The sequence below is a fragment of the Lagenorhynchus albirostris genome, chromosome 5 (genome assembly GCF_949774975.1).
Source record: "Lagenorhynchus albirostris chromosome 5, mLagAlb1.1, whole genome shotgun sequence".
Taxonomy (NCBI): domain Eukaryota; kingdom Metazoa; phylum Chordata; class Mammalia; order Artiodactyla; family Delphinidae; genus Lagenorhynchus; species Lagenorhynchus albirostris.
The window spans coordinates 86,730,251-86,750,864 of record NC_083099.1 but is presented as its reverse complement, the minus strand read 5'-3'; the positions used below and the strand labels follow the sequence as shown (position 1 = coordinate 86,750,864).

Below are 20,614 nucleotides of genomic sequence, written 5' to 3'. Positions count from 1 at the left end.
GGGCACGTGACGCGACAAAGGCCGCGCTGGGGCGGGATCGGGTCGCTTCTCCCCTCCCTCCGGAAGCGTAACACTGAGCGCGCCTGCGCAATGGGCGCCAGGTCCGCTTTTGCTCAGTCGGGTAGTTATTGTGCTTTTTGTTCCGGAATAGGATGGTCGGGTCCAAAGGCTGATTCGCCTTTCTTTTCCTCCCATAGATTCTCTGCGTATGGACCTTAAAAGCTACCGCTGCTGCTGCTGCGGACCTAGACAGTTACTGTCTTAGCTTTAGGATGTACGCTCTTCCAATAGAAGCTCTTCCAAGGGACCGAGGTAACCGCGCCCCCCGGGACAAGGAAGTGCGCGTGCGTTTGAGGGGAGGGCGCCCCAGACGAGATGCCTCCTGCGCATGTGTGACAAGAAGGCGTTCCTAGATCGTGGAGGGAAAGCTGCTCTTCCCGAGAAGGGGAGGTGTCTCTTTGGCCTTGGTAGGTTTACGCCCACCTTGGGCTGTGGGCATTGGTATTTCCAGCCCATCTCTCACCAATCCCCCAGGCACTGTGCACTATCCTTACTCTGGGTTGCTTTGGGTAGTTACCCGACCTGGAGTTTAATGGCCTTAACATATCAAAAGAGGGCCTTAGAGCCATTGATTTCTAAGTCGTCTTCTATTTCCAACAGTAGTTCAGTATAAATTAACAGTGTTTCAGATATTTCTATTTCGGTCATTATTGTAACGAAATCTTTCCCATCAAGCTCTTTTTCTTCCTCCTATGGAAAAACTGCTACTGAGGAGAAAAATACAAATATGAAATTATCTTCTAGAGCAAAGTTGCTCATAAGAATGAAAGTTAAAGAATTGCTTTTCTGCAGAATCCTGCAGTCCTAAAATGTCCTACCTTTGGCAGCACTTCTAACCTGGCTCTTGCCTTTTCAATCTCTAGAGTTCCCCCTCCTATCAAATTTTGACTCTTTCCTTTCCCCATAGTTTCCCTTGTACTCCCCAACTTTTTTGCTTTGGGTATAGGCATAACCAGACATCTAAAAAATTCCTTTTCTGTTCTTCACAAATCAGTGGTATTTGCATTATGCTTAATCTGCCAGCAGGGTTGCTCATGAACTTGTTCTTCTCTTTAAGGCAATTAAAAAACAGTGGAATGGAAAGCAATTATTGTGGTCATCCCGTGTTAAGCTCCTCTTCAGCAATGTATACATTCCTGCTGGGGGCCATATTCATTGCTTTAAGCTCCAGTCGAATCCTACTTGTAAAATATTCAGCCAATGAAGGTAAGTTAAGATTTGGAATATGTATGGAGCACTGCCATCTAATCACACTTTATCTTTCTTGTCTTTAGTTTCCCTTGTATATAAAATGGGGATAATACCCTTTAAAGTATTCTGCTTCATGTCAGTGATAAACCATGTTTAAATTTGGTTCTTTAAACTGTCATTCCTTACCAAGAAAAATTTTTGATGCTGAGTGAAATTTGGGTCAGTTAAGTACAGGATCAAAACCTTTGCAGAACAGATCATAACATCTGACTGTTGGTTTAATCAACAGGTGTTTCTGGGCCTATAGCAATATATATTATAACTTATTTTGAAATAGGAGATACATTTGGTCACTTGGGGTTTGTGAGGTACTATTTTAACTACATAATCAATGGAGCAGTACAGGTTATTAGCTTTGATAAATACATACTCAGGAAATCTTTTATTATTCTTAATGTAAGAATTTGTGTTTAAACAGTTTAATTCCACAAAACTGTGTTGAGAACCTCTCACTAGTTATTGAGTACACGTAAAATCATGACATCATGATCATTAATGGTCTGCTTGGGGAGTCAGATGTGTACATAAGTCTCTTTTTCAGTTAACATTTCTCTGCCAGGTGCTGGGCTAGATATTACTAGCAGAGTTCAAAGTGCACAAGATATAGACTTTATTCTCAAGAATTCACAGTTTATTAGAAGAGAAATACATGTAAATGCATCATGAAAATACAGTATAATAAGTGCAGTTCTATACCAAAGATACAGAGGTAGTTTTACATGGAAAGTGATATATTCTGTCTGGGAGAGCATGATGTGGACTGTGAAGCAGTCAGGGAACACTTCCCTGATAAGGTGACAGTTGATCCACAAGAAGACAAGGTGGGCAGAGGTATTCAAAACAGAAGCAACAGCCTGTAAAAATGAACAGATGTATTAAAAAAGCAGGATGGATTGTGAGAATGTGTAGTTCAGAATTACTGAGCAAAAAGTTTTAAGGACTTGGACGAGGGGGGAAGGAGTGCTTAGCCAGAGAGGGCAGTAATGATCAGAGCGCTGAGGACTTTATATGTCATGCTAAGCATCTGGGACTTTATTCTCTAGGCCCTAGCGTCTGGGGGACAAGGAATACTTGGAATATAAACGGCAGGTTAAGATGAGAAAGACTGTTATGGTAGCTGGATGGAGAATGGATTAAAGGGGAAGAGAAGTAGCCAGTTAGGGGGTTATTACAAATTCAAGCCACAGATGATGAAAACTAACCAAGGCTTTTGAAGTAGGAATTGAGAAGAGAGGATAGATTCAAGAAATATTCTAAACATAGAAAAGATAAGACCTGGAGAATGTGTGGAATGTGGAGATTAAAGGAGATGAAGTATTGGATAGTTCAGAGGTTTCTGGTTTGGATGCTGAGTAGATCAATGATGTTCTCAACTGAGATGGAGACTAAGGAAGGAAGAGCAGTTGGACAGAGCTCAGAGAAATTAACAGTTTTAGCTCTTGTACCTTCCATGAGGCCAGGAGCTGTGTCCTCGTTTACTGCTGTATCCTGCAGTGTTTAGCACTTCACACATGTCAAGGAAATGCCAGTTAAGTGAATAAATAGGAGATATTCATATGGACATGTTTAGTGAGCATTAAATGTTCCAGAATACAGATTTGGAAACATTTATATTAAATTGACATTTAAAACTCGAGGAGCAGAGGGCTCATTCAGGGTAACCACACAGAATGAGAAAATAACAAAGAGCCAAGGAATGCCAGCATTTAACAGGAGTGCTGACACTCAGAGGACATTAAGAAGGAATTAGAGAGGTGAGAGAACTAAATGCACATGACTTATAGAAGGGAGTTTGACTGGGAGGAAATTGCAACATCAGGATAAGATAAGGAGTAAAACCCACTCTTGGGAATTAGTAATTAGAAGATGTTTGGTAATCTCAGGAACTAGGTAGTTGGAGTACTGTGGTGGGATTAGAAACCAAACTGCTTGGGGGCAAGATCTGAGTGGAAAGTGGGTACAGTGGAGATAATGAATATTGACACTTTTATGGAGATTAGGAGGAGGTATGGTAGCTGGAGAGGGAGGATCTTATATTTTATTTTTTTTGGTTGGGAGTTTTGAACATATTTGTAGGAGAGGAGAGGAAGCCAGTTAATTGAAAGATAAAGGAGATATACTGAAGCCCGAGGAAATAATTATTGGAGCAAAGCCCCTGAAGAGAATGGAAGGTTTTAATGGGGAGAATGGGTAAACAGTGGGGCCATGGCTCCTCTCTCTGGGAGTGAAGGGAAACCAATAAGGATGAATGTGGCGTAGATAAGGTTGAAGTGTGGGCAGAAGAGTGGAGAGAGGTCACACATGATGCTGTGATACGATACGGGATCAACCATGAGAGAAATGCAAGGAGAAAAACAAAAATGATGAAAAGCAAGAATGAGTTAAAGAGCAGTGACAAGAGTTTGAAAGTTGTGATATGAAGCCCCCCCCATTTGTGTGCGTGCATGTTTGCTCATGTGTATCGTGCTAGAAAGTAAAGCAAAGTATTGTTGGAGGATAATGGAAATGTGATTTCAGTATAACTTTGAGCTCAGAAGAGGGAGGAAGAGATGTTTTTAACTGAGCTTTGAATAATGGAGAAAGTTTAACAGCCAATTAAGTGCCTACTAAGTGCAGAACACTTAACTGCCAGGTTTAGGATGTCTTACAAGACATGATCCCTGTCTTGTAAGAAGCTTACTTTTTAAAATTTATTTATTTAATTTGTTTGTTTGTTTTTATTTTTGGCTGTGTTGGGTCTTCGTTGCTGCGCGCGGGCTTTCTCTAGTTGCAGCGAGCGGGGGCTACTCTTCGTTGCGGTGCACGGGTTTCTCATTGTGGTGGCTTCTCTTGTTGCGGAGCACGGGCTCTAGGTGCGTGGGCTCAGTAGTTGTGGCGCATGGGCTTAGTTGCTCCGCGGCATGCGGGATCTTCCCGGACCAGAGCTCGAACCCGTGTCGCCTGCATTGGCAGGCGGATTCTTAACCACTGCGCCACCAGGGAGGCCCCAAAGCTTACATTTTAAGGGTAAGACATACAACATAAAAAATAACTATAATACAATGTTACAAGTACTGTTATAGAGGTTTATAGGTAGTGTTACCCGAAAGCAGGGTTCACCTCTTGGTAGGTGTTGAGCCAAAAGACACAACCAAGCCAAAGATCGGGAGAAGGAAGGGTTTATTATTACTTGTAGCAAGTAAGGAGGACACCAGGGATTGTTCCCAAAGCAGTGTCTTCCCAAACAGCAAAATTGGGGAAATTTTAAGCTAAAGGGTACATGCATTTTATGAAGGGGCTTGGGTGGTTGACAGAATCCAGCTTTAGTTGATTGAAGTCAGGAGGGTCAGAAAAGGTCAACATCATCATCCAGTTCTAGTTGATCTGGTGGTTGAGCAATTCAGGCTCATCTTTACCATTGAAACTGAACTGGGAGTCTTTACAACTGATACATTATCTTTGCTATTGTCACTTCTCTTGCTGGATAACAGTTTGTTCCTGCATTCTTTTGTTCCCTTAAGATCCTTAATTACTGAGACCTGTTCAAGGACAAGCATTATGGCCAGGCTTAAGTCACAAGATGGCTTCGGCCAAAAATGGCTTCTCTTATGTCCAGAAAGCCACGCCTGGTTCTCTTTCTCCGGGGACCCCCTACCCTATCTGTTTACACTAGTGCTACAGGATCAGAGATGAGTAAAGGATTGATTATGCATAGGTTGTGAAGGTCAGGGAAAACCACAGAAAAGAGGAAGAAAGAGTGTTCTGGGGAGCAAGAATGTCGAGTTGGCTTTTTTCCTTTGTACTTGGCTTTTTTCCTTTGTACTTGGCCAGTTTTTTCATATGACAACCAAGGGAAACAAGCAAATATTTTTGAGAAAATGCATTCCTCAAAATAGTAACTAATAAAATTTATGTTTGTCCTTGGCAAAATCATAGAGCAAGTTGTTTGTAAGCATTTTAGAAAAAGGAGAGAAATAACAGCTAAGTCAAGATATACTAACCAAACCTCATTTCCTAATTAGATTGACTTGTAGGTTGGGATATAGCTTCCTGATTGGTCAGTGGGTTTGGATGTGTCAGTGTGTTTGTCCACCGAAGAGCCCTGGGCCAGTTGCCTCTTGCCTCAAGCCGCTTCCTTCTGTTACCACAACATACCGTTTGTCCCAGAGTGCCTAACAAATATTGTTTTCCATGTGTACCATGATATGAAACAGATAGGAAAACTGAGTTCAGGGAATATCACAGACAGAGTGTACCTTGATTTAAGCAAGGCAGACAAGTCACACAAGAGGAATCATGAGCTGGGTAATAATTCAGCCACCTAGATTGATAGCTGTGTGATTAGTCAGGCCCTGATTGTTAGTTAATGGTCAACTTAGAAGGTGATCTCTAATGCCAGAAAGCTTTCTTTGCCTGTAGCCCTAGCCTCCTCAACACATTTTTCAGGAACTCGAAGGAAAACATGAGAGGCATATCTCTCAATTTCAAGGATAATAAAACGCTCAATGAGGCAAGGTGAATTCACGTTAGGTGAATTGATTCAAAAATCCAAAAGAGCCAAAACCAACTGGATGAAGTTTAATATAACCAGTCTTTTGTGGTACGCGGGCCTCTCACTGTTGTGGCCTCTCCCATTGCGGAACACAGGCTCCGGACGCACAGGCTCAGCGGCCATGGCTCACTGGCCCAGCTGCTCCGCAGCATGTGGGATCTTCCCGGACCGGGACACGAAACCGTGTCCCCTGCATCGGCAGGCGGACTCTCAACCACTGTACCACCAGGGAAGCCCAATATAACCAGTCTTAAAGTCCAACTTTTAAGTTTAGAAACAGCTCTAAATTATTTACTGTATGTAAGCATTATATAGAGCAAAATTTATAATTAAAAAACATTTCTGTTACATTTCAGAGAACAAATATGATTATCTTCCAACTACTGTGAATGTGTGCTCAGAACTGGTGAAGCTGGTTTTCTGTGTGCTTGTGTCATTCTGGGTTCTAAAGAAAGGTGAGTCTTGAAATGGTATTATATACTGGTTAAAAATCACAGAATCAAAAAATTTTAGAACTGAAAGGAACATTTCATATCAGTTAGTCTAGCCCATTAATTTAATATATGAGAATACTAAGATACAAATAGAAATATGATTACTCATGTTTTGCAGGTGAGGAGCAGACTCAGAGAGTAAGTAGTAAGTGTTAATGTGGTGCTGGGTAGGAAGGGGCAAAGCCTGGACTCCAACCCGCATGTCCTAGCGTCCCGTCCACTGTGCTGCCTCTTGACTTGTTCCTGTGGTGGGTCACACAGCGAGTTAGTTTTTGTTCAAATTCAGGATTATCTAAATCACTACTGTCTGACGTCATATGTAGCATACTGCAAAACAATCCCCATTGCCTTTAGGGGGACAGCATAGCGCTTTGGAGTCAGAGAGACTGTATTATTTTACAGATTATTTACAGATTTTGCAGATTATTTTACTTTTCTGAGCTCCAGTTTCATCAACTATCAAATAAGTATCAAATAAGTGTGCAAATAGTATCAAATAAGGGTACTAATCCTTCCTCAGATCAAAAGTATGTACCCTTTTGTGGCTATTAATTCTCCAGTTATTGAACCTTAGCTCTCTCTACTACTTTGATCCACCTTCCCACATGAGGTAGACATAGAGTTTACACTATTAAAGGGCTTGCCCAAGAAGTTGTCTTTTCATTCTCAGAGGTTTCAGTCTTTGCAGAGTTTCTAGTTAGTGGAATACATTTCTTAATCTCGTGAAATTTATGAAGTGTTTACAGGGGTTAGACTTAAATTGTTTTCTATCTTTTCATTTTATTTTACATTCTCCGTTATAGTACCTTCTTAAGTTTTTGTAAACCTAGAGATAGGAGAATAACTCATACTAGGATGAGCAAAGGTTAATTTTCTCTACTCCCCTGTATATAAACTTTCACTTAGTTATCTCCCTTTCCTGATTCCCTCACCCACCACAGCACCACCGTCCCGGCCCCAGGAAAAAAAATCCCAGCATGAACGCTACATTTTTTGTTCCACTTATTTTAACTTGTTGATCTCTCTTGGCTTTATGCTCAGAGTAGTAAGAGAAAACATAAGTGTGTCCTGAGTTGCCTTCTTCAGTAATACGTCTGTCTCAAGTTAGCAGGAACTAAGAAAATCAGTATTCCTAAAGTGTTGCTGTTGTCAGAGATGAGCACGGTGGTGGGGTGAAGAAAGACCATAATGGAATCCTGTGTAGTCCTTGATTTCTCAAGGCTAATAGTCACTTATGAAAGCATGTTCATTAAGTCTCTTTTAAAGAATTATATCAGAAATTAAATACAATTTACTTTCTCTAAAAATATGTGCATTCTCATCAAGCTCATATATTTATTGCTGTATTTTTTTCTTTAGAAGATCATCAAAATAGAAACTTGAGATGTGGTTCCTGGAAGGAATTCTCTAATTTCATGAAGTGGTCCATTCCTGCCTTTCTTTATTTCCTGGATAATTTGATTGTCTTCTATGTCCTTTCCTATCTTCAGCCTGTAAGTAAATAATGACAAAGAAGACAGCATTGAAAAGACAGAGAAATGAATCCTGGAACTAACCTTTCTCTTTTTTTTTTTTAATCGTTTTCCTTGGCACTGTTAGTTTCTCATTGCCTCACTGGCCTTCCTGAGGTTTTAGCAGAATCATCTGAGCACTGACTTACCAATCCACTTGCAAGACTCTTCCGCTGTGAAAGATAACTATTAAACTGTGCTGACTGATCTGTGGGAGCTGCTTCCTGACCACTGAATCTAGAGCCATCTCTCTCTGTGTAACCTTAACCAGTCTGCCTATTTTCTGAGCCATCCTGTGGTCACCCACCTCTAATATTAATCTCAACATCCAGGACCTCCAAGCAGACTCCCATGATTAACTCAGAAAATTATACACTCAGTGTACCGCTCTTTCTTACACTTGTTTTAATGTGGTGTATATGTATTCTTTTGGTATGATTTTCGTTTTCTGTTAGTCCTGTCATTTAACCAAGTTCTTTAAGGGTAGAGATTATATCCTCCCAATCTAACTGCTATCCATAACTGATAATACTAGGTATACTTCTCATCTCCCCTGGCATCCCCTACGCCAATTTAGAGAGCTGTTAGTAATCAGAATTAAAGTTTGGTCTCTTCTGCTTTTACCTATTACTCAGTTTGGATCACGTGTATATTTTCCCCTCTATATTTTCATTTTATAAAACGAAGGTTTCTATTGCCACATTTAAGAAAATGTGTTTTAATTTTCTTTAAAGAGCAAGTTCAGGCATTTTGATCATAAATAGAATTTCTGTTGACACTAGTCCTCTATTTGAAGCCTCTTAAGTATATCCAAATCAGTATGAAAGTGGGGTGAAAAGGAGGGGTCAAGAGGGCACTGAGGTAGAAAACAGGAGTTTGATTCTTTTGCACAATTTAAAAGATTAGAACCAGGCAAGGCCAAACCGCTCTGTAAAATAGAATAGTGTTACCATACCGGCCCAAAGGTAAGGGCCTAGGCCAGGGGATCACATGAAGTTGCTTTCAGCTCTGTGATCCATTTTATTAGTAAAAGTTCATTCCATTTAAAATGTGTCCTCTCCTAAATTCTTTCACTTTGTTTTTCAGATCTGAGAATTCCTCCCAACAACATAATTATTCACATTCAAGAAGTGTATATTTGTTGTGTTTTATTTGCATCCAACAGACTACCTCTAAATTTATATCCCTTTGCTAAACCCCTAGTACCAAAGCAGGAGTGCAACTTCCTGTTCTTACAGCTTCTTGCTTTGCTCTTCCTTCCTGATTGTGTACAACCACAGATATTACAAAATAAATTACTTGGCATACATATTCTGTGTAGTGCTATGCCCACACCTCGTTGGAAAGAATTAAATAGAGATGCATGGAAGTTTGGGGGCAAAGAGCTGTGATATTTTATTTGTTCTATACTATTGCCTGGACAAAGTGGACACAATTCCCCAGGCCAGCAGCAGCGCTGTAACTGATTGATCAGAGCCGCCACTTCCCCACTCTTAACCAGCCACGTACTTTTCTTATCTCCTCTTACTTGTCTCCTAACCAGGGGTTCACAAGCATTCATCTGCAAAGAAAACCTTAAAATAATGGTTCCCATAAAAGTCAGTAGGAAAAGAGCAATATTGTATTCTTGGAATTTTTGCTAGTTGTTATTGGATTTTACTCTTATTTCTTTAATTCAGCTGCATATTAGTCGTGTTTGCTGGTTGCATAAGATTGTGGATACTCTTTAGGCTTGGTCAGTTTAAAGTGACAGCAAGGAGGAAGGCAGTAGGATTTGTTTTTAGAAATTATTAATATTGTCAGATCCAATTATGGGGGCAGTGATAAATTTCATATTTTCTGGGCCAAAATGTATATATGTTCAGATTAATATTTTCATATGTGAAATTTGACTAAATTCACAAAAACAAACCTTAATAAAATCTGGCTAACACCTTTCTAAGTGTTTAGAACAATGTGAATAAATCCAAAGGACTGTCAAATATAAGTTTGGTAGTGAATCACTGGTATTGAATCACTACAGTTCAACCAGGTATAAATTGATTTAATTCCTAGAGCATTAAAAACGCTTAAAAACCTATACCTCCATCTTCTTAATGTATAAATGGGCCTAACAGTACTTGCTTTCTCTCTACCCACAGAATCAGTGTTAAAAGTCTCTGAGAGCTTGAAAAAGTATGCTTTACAATCATTGTAACCATTATTTCTGGACCTAAACTTATAGAGTTTATACGTATTTCCAGATCTGCACATAAAGATTATTAAACAGGCATTTGCTGAATTTCAGCACATTTTCAAAGCCTGTACAATAATTTGATCATATCTACGTAAGTTTAACAAGCAATAAAAATAGAATTTAATCCTCTAGTGAAGTAGCTGCCCTAATAACCCCTCTGGATTTTGACCAAAAAGCTTTTTTTGTCAGGTGAACTTGCACCAAGCTGGGAGATTTCTGAGGTCAGTGCTTTGCTTGGATTGTAACTCTATCTTCTCTTTCTTTCTAGGCCATGGCTGTTATCTTCTCAAATTTTAGCATTATAACAACAGCTCTTCTATTCAGGATAGTGCTGAAGTAAGTAACTTGTTGTGAAAGCATATATCATACTTTAAAATGGTACCGCCTTGTTTCAGATGATATACCCTCTGAATCCCAAGGCCGGGATTTTATTCCTAATTTGCTTTGTGTGTTGGGCAAGTTGTTTAACCCATCTGGAAAGCAGCTGCAGTGTTAGCCTGTCTAAATCCTCTGCGATTCAATGTTTGAAATGTATTTTCTTAGCATCTCAAAAGACAAGAGATGATTGGGTTTTAATTATTTTAATTTTTAGTGCCAGGTTTTCAACAAAGAATTCAGTAGCTTTTTTTTTTTTGCAGATTCTCTGTACACTAATAGGGAACCAAGAAGTTCCTAAGATTAATATATTTGTTATTTGGAGTTTGGAGGTGATAAAAAGTGGCAAATTCCTTATTAAACTCCTTGAGGTGACTACGTGATTTAAGCTCTAACTGGCAGAGGATTTGCATGAGGAATCTAGTTAAAATTCCAATTAATAAGAGTGAACTTATTAAACTTTCCAAGTGCTATCACTAATTCATCTCCAGGAGAACGTTTGAATAAAATAAACATTTTTAGTTTAGATAGGCTCTGCTGCAAAGCAAAGGCCAGAATGTCCTAAGGTGATACAGGATCTGGGTACTTAACTCCAGTTTAATTTGTTATTTAATGATGATGATGATGAAAATAAAATTAACTCTCTGTTATATTTGTTGTCATTGTTTTTATTTTAATTTTACATTCACATTCTCTTTTTAATTTGTTTCTCAATCTGCTGTGTCATAGTGTGTTTTCATAATTGATGTGTACAGAAGGATGAAGGGCTTGGTCCATAGGCACTCAGTAGTTATTTGTTGAATCCCATGATGCATCCAGTACATAAATTATATGAAATTCTTGAAAGGTTTTCTTTTACCCTGAGGAAACATTCAATTTAATAGTTAATGTAAGAGATGGGAAAAAAATGAACATAGCATTTCATCCAATTTAAATGTTAGAGTCACTGAAATTTGCTTTTGCTATCACTTTCTTCATTTTATTTATGAATTGTGAGAATAATTCAATTCAACTAGCAAGTTAAAGAATGCTAATCCAAAAAAACGTTTTAAAGTCTTTAAAATCAGCACGAAAGTCATTTTGTAGGATAAAAGTTGGCTTCTGAGAAAACATATGTAAGCAATCATATTTTTATATTGATTCCTGTGATAAAATTAGGGATGCACTTCCATAAAGGAATAATTGTTGGCTCTGACACACAATAAAATACTCACTATTAATAGGGGAGTGATGGTCTCAAAAACATGTATTTTTTTTTTGTTTTGTTTGGGGCTTTTTTTTTCACTTTTTTTTCAAGTAAAAAATTTTTTTTTCCTGTGAAGTGACAGTTTATGAGTACACATGGTATTATACTTAAGTTATTATATAATACATAAGTATTATGTCAAAATTAAATTAATAACTGAATTTACCAAAGAGAAGTTTAAAGGTATTTCCTGACTTGAAATTGGCTAGTAGCTCTAGCTATGCCCAGAGTTGTTTGTTTTTTTTAATGACCCCAGAGCATGAGCAGGGCTGTGGGCCAAGGTGAGGGGCACTTGGAAAAGCCCTGTCCAGGGTGGCCCGACTGCCATGTGGGCAGCTGCGCGGGGATGCTCTCCACCAGTGACTAGAAAACACTAAGGTCTCCTCAGGGCCTTTCTACCCTATTTCGACTTAACCCCACAATGACCCCATGAGATAGGTGCAGTTAGGCTGAGTCTGTGCCTGGAACCCAGAGCCACTAAGCATTTTGCAGCCCTCAGGCAGCTCCCTTTGGCTGTAGAAGAGGGAGTGTAGGTGGATAGGCTGGGGGCAGAGGGGCAAACAACGTTATGAACTACAGTTCAAACTTTTTTTTTTTTTAACATATTTTACCTCTTAATATTCAAAGCAGTAATATGGATTCTTAGGCATGTGTTTGCTTTGTTGTTAATACCACTCTGTTTTGAATCCTTAGAAGTTCTTTAGATTAAAGAAACAATAAAAGCACTCCATTTTTATTATTTCCACAAGCACTTAGTTCCCAGAATGGGTCTTAGTTTGACTAATTCACAAATCAGCACTTGAAGCTACTCTAAATAGTGAAGCTAAAATGTGGTAATTAATAATGTCTTTTATGGGAATGCCTTTTAAGTATTACCTATTATTATATTTTAAAATCAACTTTGTTTTATTTTGATCTTTTTGTTGGTGACAGTGTATGTTGTTTGTTAGTTTTTCCCTATTTAATCTACTCTTCATGAGTCATTTGATGGTCTTTTGCCCGTGGCAATAAAATTTTGACCTAAGAATAGCTTGAGTTCTATCACAAGTTCTTAATTTGTTTGCCATAAATAACTCATTTAGAATATCAAAGCTCTTGTCTTATACTTGACTCTAGCAGAGCTATCAAATAACCTTTCCCATACAGGTAAAGGATATAAGGCTATAGGTAGAAAAAAATAAGTCCAGTGACTAATGTAAAACTTACTTGTAAGAATTTGAAAGTGAGAACAAGTGAAAAGTATCATCATTCAAATGTCTTATTCTAAACCCCATGTGAATGCATAGATTTCCTCCTTGAAGTATAGTTACTGGTTCAAAGTGGAAATGTGGCAGGCATGCCTCAAAGCCCTATTGGTTTGCTCCTAAGGCTTGGCAAAGTTGTATAATCTTGTTTGCTAGGCTTTAGGGAATAATAATGTCAGCCTGAACATCGAGATTTGGGAGATTAGAGAGCGAAACCAAGACCAGCACTTATTTTTACCTAAAGAATGTATATAAGTTTCTGTGATTTCTTCAAAGGGAAGGGAAAAAATTATTAAAAAACACATTTTGAAACATATGTTGGATGTCTTAGAAGTTACGGTGAACTTTACTTTCTGAACCAGCAGAAAAAATAAAAGGTGCCACTCAGTAATGACAAGCATTTCTCTAAAACCATTCAGTCACTTGATAAATATTTATAATTTCCCTTGATAAATCTGCCCCTGGTCACTCTTTGTGCTATTTAGAAAGTTATGATGCATGGTTTCTTGTAAAAAGTTATGTCTTTCCACTTAAATATTTTCTTGCTCTGCTTTGGTTTACCACCAGATATGGTAGAAATGCTCATATCTGACACAATTTGGACCTAATTGGTGAGTTACTAGGAAAACTCAAAGTAGGGATGTCATTTAAAATATATATATATACTTTAGACAATTTAACTTAAGGTATGTAAGTGTCGATTCATCATTCTTTTGATGGTTCGAAGTGGAACCATGGTTCAAAGTGGAACCTTTCCTTTGCATACGTGTGGGGTTTGCTGATTGGAGTTCTTTGGCTTCTTACTTGCTTGAAACTACATTCATTACACATCATCTGTGGTTTCTGGTTTCAATTTCATTATAGTGGAGCAAGCCTTAAGTATATTTTTAAAGTAGATTCTTCTGGATTTTTATTATTCATTCCCTAAGCTTAAACTAACTTACCTGTACCTAATTCAAAGGCAGGTTTTTTGTCTTGAGATTTGCCTTTTGTCCTCCCAAAGCATTCAACTTAGTTTTCATGAAAACAGCAATCCTTTTCATTCACTCATAATTTATGATTTCTGTAATCATTAAAATATATAATTACAATAATGAGGTCACCTGGCAAAAACACGTTTTGGAACAGAGACTCTTTGTGAGCAAACAGTTCACTTGGGAGCAGAGGCCTTCAGGTTCAGCAGCCTTCCAGCCAGAGGCATTCAGCTCTGCGCATCAATCTGAATGTTTTACTGGGGCAGTGGAGAGGTCGGTTAAGTGAGTTTCTACTGTTGAATCACCTAAGCCGTAAGGAGCAAACTTTTTCAAACTCTTTCATGCCTAATCAGTCATCATTTATAAGAGTGCAGATCCTCAGCTGACTTTATAGGATGATTTATTGTTTTATTTTCTTTGCTAAAAATCTATTTTCACCCTAATCCTTAATAATTTTTACCTTCCTAGAACATTATCTTGAATGAGTAATTATTTGCAGTAGTTACCGGTTAGCTTATTTAAGGCTTTATTTCCTTGGATTCTTTTTTCTCCATGTCAATATTAGTGGAAGATCTATAGCCATCAGAATTGAAAACTTCCAAAGGACCTGTAGAGTATATCATTGCCTCATTTATCTTGACTTACAGTACTTGGTTATATAATGAGTTTTATAAATTGAGCACCCATTTTTCATCTCTGTCTTTTCGGTTTCTGTTCCATTTGCTTTCTACTACTAAATGTGTACCACCTGCACCTTCAGAAATGTATGTGACTAGCTGACAGTTTCTGACCTCATGGACTATAAGGCTATGTTGGTCTCATCACTGCATGCTAGATCTGGTTATATGAAAGTGTATACACAAGAAGACATATAGGGAGCACAGGTGTGCTGCTGTCTGTGCTATCTGTGCAGTTAGCAGTTTCACAACATGAAGCTCTATGGAAGCATTGGTGAAATCAGACACATAATCCTGTACAGGCATCCTGGGAACTCAGAATTATACTTAAGAGGTGCATTGGTCCAGAAGGAGAACTTACAAAACCATGGCTCAGACTCCTTCCTTGCTCTTTCATAAATACATGACCTTAGAGAAGTCAGTTAAACTCTGAGAACCATTTCCTCCTCTAGAACAGAAACTGCCTGACCTATAGTAGGTGCTCAACAAAGGCTCCAAAATTCTTGCAACTTCAGTTCTCACCTGTTGCTTTACATGTCTGCCTTTGCTCATGTTAATCTCTGTTCTTGGTGTGCCTCTTCTCCACCTGACTAATCGATCTTCAAACTTGAAGGTGTTGTTCCCCCCAAAAGCCTCCCTGGATGCCCCCACCTGAGTCCCATACCCCTCTTTCCTTAGTCAATGTACCTTCTTGTAGCCTTTGTATAGACTCTTGCCTCTTCCTGGGTATATTGCCAACTCCCTTTTCACATGAGAAACTTCAATTTATTTCTCATCTTTCAGCCTAAGTGTCATTTCCTCTTCGAAGCACTACCTGACTCTATTTCCAGACTCAGGTGTTGTTCCTCAGTGTACCCCAATTGTTCTGTGTATCACATGTCACACATTATATTGTCATTATTTAGTTCCATGGCTCACTCCGTATTAAAGTGTAAATTCTTTGAGGATGGAGACCAAGTCTTTTTTCTCTTCCCAGCATGCCTGGCACATAGTTGCTGCTTATTAAATGTCTGTTGAACTGAATGAATTTGCAAAATGGAATAATAATCATCACATCCTCCATATCTGAAAAGTTTGTTGTTAGGAAAAAGAAAGAAAGAAATAAAGCATTGTTAGGACTTCATCAACTGAAACACTGAAAATATTTTTTCCTTGCCTTATCAAACAGTTTGCTGTATAATATTTTATGATCAGGCCATGAATCTGGGAACTAGCTTCCTCCTTAAATCATTTCTGGGTCATGAATACCTTTGAAAATTTGACGGATCTTTGAAGGATCACCTGGTGGGGGTGGGGAAGACCAGGAATTCACCTATGTAGAAGATTTGGCACACACTGCAAGAATTCACAGATATGCTAAGCTCGTCACATTTTTTCTGGTTCATGGAAACTAGATTGAGAATCCCTGCTATAACTTATTTTATCGTGAGATTAAAAAGTGATCGTACCAAACAACTAAGATCAGTTCCCAAGGTAGGAAGGAGGCTTAGTTAAACCTATAGGTTAACAGGAAACTTAAAATGAGGAGAAATGACTGAATGGCCTTAAGGGACAGCTACTATAAAAGCAGATAAAAAATAAGTTCAAGGGGCTTCCTTGGTGGCGCTCTGGTTGAGCGTCCGCCTGCCGATGCAGGGGATGCGGGTTCATGCCCCGGTCCGGGAAGATCCCACATGCCACGGAGCGGCTGGGCCCGTGAGCCATGGCCGCTGAGCCTGCGCGTCCGGAGCCTGTGCTCCGCAACGGGAGAGGCCACAGCGGTGAGAGGCCCGCGTACTGCAAAAAATAAATAAATAAATAAATAAGTTCAAGGGCTTCCCTGGTGGCGCAGTTGTTGAGAGTCCACCTGCCAATGCAGGGGACGCGGGTTCGTGCCCCAGTCCGGGAAGATCCCATATGCCGCAGAGCAGCTGGGCCCGTGAGCCATGGCCGCTGAGCCTGCGCGTCCGGAGCCTGTGCTCCGCAACGGGAGAGGCCACAACAGTGAGAGGCCCGCGTACCAAAAAAAATTAATAATAAGTTCAAGAAGCAGACACACCCTGACGGGTTTCCTTTGAACTTGAATTGTGGGGAATGCAGGCAAAAACTGTATGGTTCATGCAACCAAGTACTCAAGTGATTTGAGTTTTCAGTAGACACAGTTGATAGGGGAGGAGGAAAAAAGACCAGTATTAAAATCTCTTTTTTCATCTTTGGACAGGAGGCATCTAAACTGGATACAGTGGGCTTCCCTCCTGATTTTGTTTTTGTCTATTGTGGCCCTCACTTCTGGGACTGAGACCTCACAGCATAACCTGGCAGGACATGGATTTCATCACGATGCCTTCTTCAGCCCATCCAATTCCTGTCTTCTCTTCAGAAGTGAGTGCTCCGGAAAAGACAATTGCACGGCAAAGGAGTGGACTTTTTCTGAAGCTCAGTGGAACACCACGGCCAGGGTTTTCAGTCATATCCGTCTTGGCTTGGGCCATGTTCTTATTATAGTCCAGTGTTTTATTTCTTCGATGGCCAATATCTATAATGAAAAGATACTGAAGGAAGGGAACCAGCTCACTGAAAGCATCTTTGTACAGAACAGCAAACTCTATTTCTTTGGCATTCTTTTTAATGGGCTGACCCTGGGCCTTCAGAGCAGTAACCGTGATCAGGTTAAGAACTGTGGGTTTTTTTATGGCCACAATGCATTTTCAGTAGCCCTTATTTTTGTAACTGCATTCCAGGGCCTCTCAGTGGCCTTTATTCTGAAGTTCCTGGATAACATGTTCCATGTCTTGATGGCCCAGGTCACCACTGTCGTCATCACAACGGTGTCTGTCTTGGTCTTTGACTTCAGGCCCTCCCTGGAGTTTTTCATAGAAGCCCCGTCAGTTCTTCTCTCCATATTTATTTATAATGCCAGCAAGCCTCAAGGTCTGGAATACGCACCTAGGCAAGAAAGGATCCGAGATCTAAGCGGCAGTCTTTGGGAGCGCTCCAGTGGGGTAAGTTTGTGACGATGCTGCATTTTTGCCTGTTCTTCCCAAATTCAAAGTGTAGTTATACAAGAAAAGAAATAGATCAGTGCTGATTTGGCACAGGGCGTATTGGATCTCTATGACTTACCGTTCAACAAACATTTGTTGGACTCCTTATGTATAAGGGCTCGTGATAATGCTGTCAGGGGTTGAGAAAAAGTATAAATCACAGTCTCAAGGACCTTCTGCATTAGTTGTATCATAGAATATTACAGTCACAGAACCAGAAGATGCATCACAGGTTATCTTGTCTAGTCTCCTAGTTTTACAAGTGAGGAAACAGACTCAGAGAGGCTAACTGGGTTACAGATAGTAAATGAAAGAACTGGTACCAAACCCATTCATTACTCTTTCCACCCCACTGTAGTTGGGGAAACAAGCCTCATTCGTAAGAAAAGTTGATCTTTGACATTAGTAAGTCTTGTTAAATATAAGTCAAAAGCCTGGCTTCTTTCTTTTCACTGTAGTTTTTCGTCAACCAGAGTGTCCCAGAAGGGCAACCTTGTTTATCTCGCTAAGACGGTGGTTCCCAAGGTTCCCAAAAGGATCGCTGCAAATGCATAGTGATCTCTTGGAGGCTTAAGTTACGAGATATATATTTAAATAAAACATGAAATGGAGTCCTCTATCTAGGTTTAAATTTACAGTTTTCATGACAACACAAAATATGAGATAGTTCACACAATGAACATTTTACTCTTCGGGAAAGTTAACCTATTTCTTATTAGATACAGTTCATGGCAAAGCTTCCCTCAGTAATGCCTCTGAACTGATGATATTTACAACAGATTCTTAAGATGAAAAAATTAGAAGGATGCTCTGATATCAGTTAGAATATAGATTTAGAAATCCTGTATTCTTTTCCAACAGTCTAATAACACTGCTTGCCCTACTTTTTTAGGTAGAAGAAAATCAATGTAGGTAACAAGACCTAGTTTATACCTATTTCTGCAGCCTTTAGTCATTTCCCTCCAAGACCAGCAGAGGCCGCTCCTTACTTTGCTCTTGTTAACTTTGAAATTCAAATGTACTGAAGTGTATTCCAATTTTTTATCTCATTGTATGCCTGCGGTTAACTTTCCAAGAACTTATTTATTTAATTTCATTTAACAAGATTATAGTTTAATTAAATAAAATCCATGATTTGTTAGTAAGGTTTCTCCTTAGTAATCATTAAAAATGGGACATTTCTAGTTTTGTCCTAATTAATTACTGATTTCATGTTTCCTTTTAGGATGGAGAAGAACTGGAGAGACTTACCAAACCCAAGAGTGATATTGAATCAGATGAAGATGCTTTCTAACTGGTACCGAAATAGTTGGCAGCTCTCATAAACCTTATCTTCACATTTTCAGCATGTGTGATATTTATCTTTCCACTTTGATAAACCAAGAACATTTCTAAAGCATAAAACTCTTTGCATATATCTAACCGCTCCCTAAATAATTCCAACCAAAGCTTAGAGTACCTAGAGGCTAAAAAGTTCTAAAGAACTGACGTAAGAATAATAGTATGGAGACTGCATTAATGGCCTGGTACTTAGTAGGTCAAGATATATTTGCAGATTATTCTCCTTGTTCCTCCATTCCAGAAAACTTGTAATAATCATGTTAGCTGTACCCTATAAATATACAAATAGAGATCAGTTTGCCAGATTTTCAGAATTGTGTAGTTCTGCTCTGCATGCCATAGTCTTCCCTTTTTTATCGTTATAAATATCACCTAGGTTGACCCTTGAATTTTGAGGCCGTGGAGATAGTCATTTTGTAATTAAAAAGCAATGAGACTCTAAAAATGTGGTTGGAGGACCTTAATAACCGGCCACAACATTGATCTGAGAGTAGTGTAGTCTGTTTGCCAAATGTTTTGCCAAAGAAGCAAATTTTTCAACAAAAATCTCAGAATTTTAATTTTTTAGGAATTTGTGGGAAATCTTATTTTTAGTGGTTGTCTTTTGATGTTTTTCTACACAAATAAGCTTCCATTTAGGTGAAAGTTGGTTTCCAGTCCCCACAGTTATCACTTGTATTTTACATCACTTAAACGAGCTATGGTGGGTTTTTTCTCCTCAGTTTGACCACATGACTCTTGAATTATTCTATTTTGGAGAACTAATAAGCCACTTTTATTAGTTATTAAATAGAACTTATGACTATTTTATATCTTTATATCATACTCTGTTCCTAAAGGTTGAGACACTGGCTTCAGAATCATGCCAGGTTGTCAGTAAGACTATTGCCGAAGAGTTCTTTTAAAAGAGTCACTTTGCAAACAAATGACTTTTACTGAAATACGAATAGTATTACTCTAAAAAGAGGAAGGCCAGTAATAAATAAAGCACTTTATAGTAACCATATTGCACCCTTAAACTGCATGGTATTTTTTGAGGTATTTTTGCATGCATCCAGTTGAGTCTATGAGGTAGAGAAGTCAGGTGATAGATAATTTAAAAATGAGAAAACAGAAATGACTTGCCCAAGGCCATATGGTGGATGGTGATGGGACAAATGTTGGCTTCAGCTAATAGACCTGTGTGTTTATAGAGCACTACACTGTAAATGTGAGCTTTAAGTTGTCGTTTTCATGCAGTCTGTACATCTCTTCTTTCCCCTAAATTTCATACAGATAAATATAAGATAATACTATTACATAATCCATCTGTGATATCCAGAACAATATGAATGGCAAGAGTTGGTGGAAATTTATAAATAAAATAACTATTAAACACTTACCTTGTGTTGCCACTTTGTTATATGAGATGGAATGCAGAGTATTTTTAATTTCAAAACGTAATTTCAAAAGAACTTTTAAAACTGTCTCTTTTTCAGTAGATCTTGACTTCTGAGAATAGCAAAACTTTACCTTATCATAGGCGTTCCATCAGAGTAATGTGAAACAGAAAGATTACTTTATTATGGCAATTCATTTTAAGGTAAAGAAAATCAGCTATAGGAAGACCTCACTTTTAGGAAATATAGCATATAAAACATACTTATTAAAC

General features: G+C 38.8%; 1 protein-coding gene across 3 annotated transcripts; it reads left to right on the top strand.

Moving 5' to 3' along the window:
- The first annotated feature begins 117 nt into the window (after positions 1-117).
- On the top strand, positions 118-20,344 carry SLC35A5 (solute carrier family 35 member A5). Of its 3 annotated transcripts, none has more exons than XM_060150614.1 (7): positions 118-312; positions 1,118-1,266; positions 6,199-6,297; positions 7,699-7,829; positions 10,352-10,419; positions 16,800-17,580; positions 18,848-20,344. In XM_060150614.1, exons 2-7 carry the CDS (start codon positions 1,137-1,139, stop codon positions 18,914-18,916), a joined length of 1,278 nt encoding a protein of 425 aa, XP_060006597.1. In that variant the 5' UTR covers positions 118-312; positions 1,118-1,136; the 3' UTR covers positions 18,917-20,344. The 3 variants fall into 3 exon arrangements, with proteins under 3 accessions (XP_060006597.1, XP_060006595.1, XP_060006596.1); XM_060150612.1 differs by having other exon boundaries at positions 7,696-7,829; XM_060150613.1 differs by lacking the exon at positions 118-312 and adding an exon at positions 331-467 and having other exon boundaries at positions 7,696-7,829.
- The last annotated feature ends 270 nt before the right edge of the window (positions 20,345-20,614 follow it).

What these genes read in the sequence shown, in the direction of transcription:
- SLC35A5 (XM_060150612.1), top strand. Translation starts at nt 1,137, where the DNA reads ATGGAAAGCAATTATTGTGGTCATCCCGTGTTAAGCTCCTCTTCAGCA. An exon ending in ATTCTGGGTTCTAAAGAAAG is followed by an intron (nt 6,298 to 7,695) that starts GTGAGTCTTGAA and finishes TTTTTTCTTTAG; the next exon opens with AAGATCATCAAAATAGAAAC. An exon ending in TCCTTTCCTATCTTCAGCCT is followed by an intron (nt 7,830 to 10,351) that starts GTAAGTAAATAA and finishes CTTTCTTTCTAG; the next exon opens with GCCATGGCTGTTATCTTCTC.